Source organism: Poecilia reticulata, linkage group LG16 (assembly GCF_000633615.1).
Source record: "Poecilia reticulata strain Guanapo linkage group LG16, Guppy_female_1.0+MT, whole genome shotgun sequence".
NCBI lineage: Eukaryota > Metazoa > Chordata > Actinopteri > Cyprinodontiformes > Poeciliidae > Poecilia > Poecilia reticulata.
The window spans coordinates 28,349,621-28,356,312 of record NC_024346.1 but is presented as its reverse complement, the minus strand read 5'-3'; the positions used below and the strand labels follow the sequence as shown (position 1 = coordinate 28,356,312).

The window sequence follows — 6,692 nt, the reverse complement described above, 5'->3', positions numbered from 1 at the left end:
AAGTCTTGACCAGCGGCTGTGTGCCATGTCCTTTTCTCGTGTGGTCATTTTCCTTGTCTCATAATTAATTCTGGGCCCATAACCTGTTAGCAGARTCGCTTTTCGGCACAGCGTTTAACGTGACATCATGAGACTCAAACCGTTTTGCTTCCGTGTTGTTCCCCCTTGTTTGAAGGACACACCCTTTATTATACACGAGTGTGTTCAATTAGACAGGTCACGTGATGTGACATACAATAATCCAATAATGAGAAAAACAACAACAAATGAGAGCACAAAAACATTCATAATGTCAATGATACAATGTATCATGATACAAAATATCAAGATTTATTTTGAGCTTCATCATCATCATCATCTACAGATGCTGAATTATTTTAAAGGATGAAGCAAATTTTGAAGCCAGGAAAGGCAGACTTTTTCAGTTATACGTATATTAATAATTGGCTCATTTACTAATCCATCTGTTTCCCCCTATGGAACGTTGTGCTACAAACGTCATACCATCCATACTTTTTTCTACCAGAAAATAGTGCCAAAGAAAAGCACGTAAGTCAACAGTTTTTGACCTTTTAATACTCGGCCATCACCTCTGCGAGTCAAAGCTGGCTGTGAGCTCTAAGAGAGGCGAAGAAACTCCTGGGAGATCTTTACAGGAAATGACAGCGCAGGAAAAGGGAGAACATAACTCTGCTTCCTGCACATGTAGGGTATATCTGTCATAGGTTACATAAGCAACTGGAGCTGCTCTGCGCTCTGCAGCGTGCACAGACATACATCTGAATACTTCGCACTGAAAATGAGGTTCCTTGCAGCCTTCTCTGTGTGAAAAAAACACAAAAGTCTATTTATATGTGGAATATGGTCTGATATTTGTCTAAAAATAATGTTACCTGTCTCCTTACACAATGAAAGTGAGAACTCGGTGAAGATGAATTGAACTGACTCATGGTTTGCCATCGATCTGTGAGATATGTGTAGACATATTGCAACAGACACAGTGAAAATAGCACAGTTTAATGGAATGTTATATTTATTATGTTCATATTTTCGTCACAGCAGTATATCAGGTCAATCAGATCTGTCAGCTTATTGTTTCAGAATAATCAAAAACATAGTAGTTTACAGTTTTCTTGTTTATTATTGGTGCAAAATATTAGGGAAACTGTGCATTACAGTTTCAACTCAGTAAGGTAACTTGGAGTATTGGCTGCTTTCCATTGTCTCTACCAAACACTGCTTAAATCAGCCTGATACGACGTTTTCCCTGGGGAGCTGGACACAGTGACCTGTAGGCGTTCATGCAAGTAATCAGATTACACTGGAATGTCTCAGTCAGGATGTATTTGCCCCAAATATTTACCCAAGACAATTAATTATATTTACCCAGTTCCAGTCTTATGCTGTTTAAATTCACAACATATTTCATCCAGAAATTAGAAATAGCATTTTGGTGAAGTCTGGTCAATTTGCAGCAGTGCCAAGACCCTGTCATATAAACCTATCCTATTCTATCAGTATGTCACAGTCAACATAATGTAGCTGTTTTCTACTTAACTCACTCACCAATAATGTTTTGGGCACTGGAGTAGCAGCTTTCCTTAACAATGAACATATTTTGTCCCAACGGCGTAGTTTCTGCCAGACAGAAATATGCTGCCAATAATTTGTTGGACCACATAGTTTATTTTGGTGAGAATAGCTAGCTACTGTAATCTTCAGACAATATGCTGTAAAATGTGTTATTATGCAGTCTTCAGTGATCTTCATTGATCTCACTTCTTGCTCCTGTCGATGAGGTACTGAAGCTAACATTAGCTTGTTTGCACTCTGATTTTGATATGACTTGTTGACCTGTCAGTTTGTAACACTTTTCATCATTTTTTTCAATGTAAAAAATAATTAAATAAATAAAACTTACAGGAAAAAGTTGAACTTCTGCTTTAGAAACGTAGTGCTTTGCATTGAATATGATACAATTCCAGAACAAGTATTTGAGCTGCTCTCTGCGCAGCTTCTCTCAAATAGCCAGATGAACCTGAACACAACACAGAGCAGTCACTTGACACAGACCAGGGGCTGGAGCAGCTAGTAGTGTCATATTGAGGCCCAGACTTGGAAGAGCAACAAAGTAATGTGTACAGCACATAGTGTAGTGTTCTCAGTTGTTATTTTAAACATCTGGCCTCACATGGCTCTCTGGACCCGCTGAACGAGTCTTGCAGGTTGAGTTTTGTCATTGAAAAGTCTTGATTGGGATCTCAAGTCGATATGTTGGGTAAGATCAGAGCATTCCTGATCTTAACCAGGAAGAAAGGTAGTTGATTCCAGGTTTGGTGCATCCACACAAATCTAGTCTTTAAATACCATGATCCATGTATTTTCCCATCCTGAAGATGGACCATTTTTGAAATTTAAAACATTCAGTGTCTTTAACAAACCTGCAACTGATTGAGCATGATAGCATTATGGGGAAAGAGAACCATATCTTTAAGCAATACTCTGAGGCTCATCTTTGGGTCGGAAGAACATCGGACACCAGAAATGTAGCTAAAGAGAGAGAGAGAAAAACACTTCCCGTTAGAGGCATTGTTTAACGTACATTTAGCACACATGGCATAGCATACTGCAATAAATTTATAGGCTAACCTTTAGAATAAATGACATAATGCTGCTTTCATTTTCCTTCTTGTTCATTTTTAATCTTTTTCTCAGGATCTTGCGATGCAGGAACTCCACCCTTTCATTGCTGGCATCGGAAAAGAACCGATCACAGACCATTAGTCTGAGCTGGGAGACTTTGGAAGCCATCAGAGCCATAATGATCAGGATGATGAGGATGGCGCTCAGCGGCAGCACAGAGTTATACAAAAGCAGCTCGGGTTCAGGGAGACACTTCCTCTCAAACAAAGTCACAGAGTAGGAAAAATCCCTTTGACTTTTTTCTTCTTCAATCTGTATGCCTATCAAAGTCGCAATCCCCTGAAAAGGAAATAGAGCGAGTCTTCTGATTATTAAAGGAAAGATCTACAATGACTTATTAGGGCCATTGTAAGAAGGAGAGTAGACTTACACAAAAACTCAGAAATTGTATAGAAAAACAAAGACATTTCTGATGTCAAAAGTTGAAACTCAGGAAATTTCCAAAAGTCAAAAATATTTCACTTTTGAAACTCAGAAATTTCTGTGGTTTTCTAGAAAAAAATATTAATTTTAAAATTTTTGAAAATTTTCTAGCAATTTTTTTCCTTTTGTAACTCAAAAATTTCTTAGTTTTTTTTTTCTAGAAAATTTCTTAAATTAATCTCAGAGTTGTTTTTTTTGCGGAAATTTACTCTCTTTTTTCTATCTACATTTTCTTTACGCCATCGTAAAGAAAAAAAAATCAACCTATACTAAAAATCACAAAACTTACCTTGAAGCTGATCATCAGGGGCACGTGAAATGGCTTCAGCTCCGATAATTTTTTCGTGACAATATCAACAAAGCAGTACAGCAAGGCATCCACCGTTATAAAAAGGGCCCAGGCAACAAAGTGGGAGATTACCGGAGCTCCAAACTTCAGCATGGCTTTCCCCTCGCTGCTGGTGGGACGCACCGACGGAATGGCAGCGTACCGCTTCTCTTCCTTCGGGGTGAGCGGGAGAACGTGAGGCTTCCCTTCGGCCTTCTGCTTCTCATCAAACTTAACAAACCTCCTGCTGATGAAGCTGTTCTCGTACTTCACGTTGTTGCAGTACTTTCTGACACGTAAAGCTATGAATGTGAACAGGATGAGGAAGCTGACGGCGGGAAGCATCTTGTCCGTCACAGAGAAGATTGTTTCCATGACGCCCTGAGCGTACCTTACGGTCTCATTCAGCCTCTGCTCGGCCTCGCTCAGCTTCAACCTGAACACTTCTGACTCTATTCTCGGCGAAACCTTCAACTTTGAGTCAAGGTTGACAACTCCCAGGTCGGTAACCCCTCTGAGGACGTCTCCGATCCACTCCAACATCTTGACATAGTTGCTAAATGGAGCAACGATGGATTCTTTCTTTGCCTTCAAGTTGCAGATCATACTCTGCATCAGGCGGGTCAGGTTCCGCAGAGTGTTGCGGATGTTTTGAAGGACGACTAAACTCGTTCCAGCGGTCAGCAGCAAGTTCCGGCTCTTCTTCATGAAAATGGAAACCACAAACAGAGTCCCCAGACATCTCACTCTGTTTGAAAAGAAAAGGGCAACAGTGAGCGAAACCCCGAAGCAGACTGTAATGCCACTTGCGACTTCCACTTCATAATCCACGCCGAAGAGGAGGTAGAGGAAGAGCAGGGAGCCGAGCAGGAGGCTCGATGTGATGCAGGTGAGGAGGAGGAGGAAGGTCCTCATCCAGGTCGTCCTTTCACCGGTGGTGAAAACGTCCAATGCCTGAGAGGCCGTCTCCTCAAAGTGTTGCTTCACAGAGTTCCAGGACAGCAGCATCATGGAGGACAGATCCTTAGAAAGGAAAATCTGCAAAGGGAAAGAAGAACAGTTCAAAACAGCTCATTTGATTTTGATTATGTTGATACTTAGTTCAGGAAATGTTCAGTAAATCACAAACCTGATGAGCACAGAGTCAGCAGCTACACAAGACATGCCATCTCCAGGTACTGAAGATAAATCCAGTTGCGTCCAATCAGATTAGTTCCAGTTCAGAGCAGTCTGAACGCGGTCCGTCCTGATCCAGTTCGTCATACTTCAGTCTGATGAGGTGAACTGAAGGAATGCACTGGGTATTCTCCCTTTATACCATGTGAACAGGAAGTCCTTCTTTCCATGTAAACCTCAGTCATCTGCGAGTCATGTTTATTTTTACACAATAACGGAAGAAAACACAAACTAACGTGAGACAGAGTTTTATCAGTGTCCGGCCTTTTATGGCTGCAGGAGCACACGCCAAAAATAACTCTTCCTGAGCTTTCTTTCAGTTTAAATTTGATCATGAAAGGTTTGAGTGGAAACAAAGAGACTTAATGAAAAACTCAAATTAGATGAAATATTCATTTGACTGGCCTTGACATCAGGAGCCTCACCCTAAATAAGGACTTGTGGGATGAATGGCAATTTGCTGCTCTTGACTTTTTGCTCCACTAACAGAGTAAAAGAGTAAAAGTTTTGTGTTTGTCTATGTATAATTTGATTTAAAAAATATAGAAATCCTGTTAATTTCATTTGATTTGCTAATATAATCTGTTGCTTAGATAACAACAGTGTTAATTTATTACAGTCACTACTTTGCTCTCTCAATTTTCTGCATTACAGTCAGCAGCTGAAGAAGCCGATGACTGAAGACACTGTGGTTGTATTACAGTCTCATAAATGCTCTGGGTTGTCTGTAATTTTCTTGATTTTATAAATAATCCTTTTTTATCCACAGTAGTTTCCAGATGTTCCAGAGAACTCCCCAAAAATGAAATATAGTGGCCCGGTTTGAGTCCCGACTCGACTCCGTTAAAGACTCTGTGGATGAATCTGTCAGTCTGTGCCTTCATGAACTATCAAGCATAAATCTCTAAATTACCAATGGAAGCATGCAAAAAGATCTTCAGTATTTATAAGAAGTGACTGATTGCTCCAATACCAATAAAGATTGTTCAGTTGATTTTTGAGAAGTGTGAGTCATTTCTGACTTTTTTTTTTTTTTTTTTCAAAATTCAGACTTTCAACATTTTGACTAATTTTTGAGAGATGCCTGTACTTCATGATCCTGGGGTTTTTGGGTGGCATCTCTATATGTACTTGCATCGATTCCTTGTTTCCCACATTAACTGTCTACTCTACACTGCAAAAACACAAAATCTCACCAAATGTTTCTGTTTAGTTTTTTTTTTGTTGCAAATATCTTAGTACACTTGAGATAAAACAAAACTCACAAGTAACTTCCTAGCAAGATACAGGAGCCTGTTTTAAGTGATTAATAATTGAATACTGGCAAAACATATACTAGCTCCACTGGCAGATCCCCCTCCACCCGCATTTTTAACAATACATTGATGGAAACCCAAATGTTGAGTTCTGCAATTTACCATTTTACAACAACTTCATTTAAGAAATGAACTTGTTGATTGAATAAAAGTGGACATTCTAATCCAATCCTGGCAGAGTAAGAATCCTTGCGTAAAGTTGGTAAATGTTTGCCGTCTTGCCGTTGTCGCTCCAAGATTTGAAACAATGCTGGTAGAACGTATAAACGACCGCAGAGATGATGTTTCTCCCTTTAATCCTGACATCGTAACATCAGCTCAAAAGGTGTTTCAGCTGGAACCTAAAAGTTTCAGCTGAACTGAGTGAAGCAGAGAGAAGGTATGATCTGTTGAGATCAGCAATATTCCTGCAAGAAAGTCTGACGAACTGCAGGAGATGAATGGGTGCTAAGGTCAGTCCTGGCAGCGAGACGGGAGTCTGCTTCTCTTAGTTGGTTTTGTTTTGTTGCTGCTGCCATTGTGGCTAAATGATTTATGCTGCAAGGGCTTTAAAAAGATGCTTAGCGAAGCGGAAATGCAGCATTATCATGTAAACGATTGCGTTGCCACATTAGAACGAACAAAAGTCCAACTTTTCCTCTGAGCTCATCCTGCCAGGTGTTTTTTTTTTTTTTTTTTTTTCCTTTTAGGTTTTCCCCAAATCAGATCTGAAAGGTAAATGACGTTTTCTGTTTCTCCAAATCGAT

The 6,692-nt window shown here is 39.9% G+C and overlaps 1 protein-coding gene and 1 long non-coding RNA gene across 2 annotated transcripts in view; one reads left to right on the top strand and one right to left on the bottom strand.

Annotated features, from left to right (window-relative positions):
* LOC103478214 (uncharacterized) overlaps positions 1-251 on the top strand; it is a 4,435-nt gene extending 4,184 nt beyond the window's left edge. The window contains exon 2 of the long non-coding RNA XR_535758.2: positions 217-251. This is a non-coding gene — a long non-coding RNA (uncharacterized LOC103478214). The remainder of the gene's footprint in view (positions 1-216) is intronic.
* Positions 252-1,001: 750 nt separating this feature from the next.
* dcstamp (dendrocyte expressed seven transmembrane protein) lies at positions 1,002-5,644 on the bottom strand. The gene is made up of 4 exons (XM_008431815.2): positions 4,584-5,644; positions 3,416-4,492; positions 2,650-2,982; positions 1,002-2,550 (listed from the first exon to the last, which is right to left on the bottom strand). Exons 2-4 carry the CDS (start codon positions 4,463-4,465, stop codon positions 2,491-2,493), a joined length of 1,443 nt encoding a protein of 480 aa, XP_008430037.1. The 5' UTR covers positions 4,466-4,492; positions 4,584-5,644; the 3' UTR covers positions 1,002-2,490.
* Between the last annotated feature and the right edge of the window lie 1,048 nt (positions 5,645-6,692).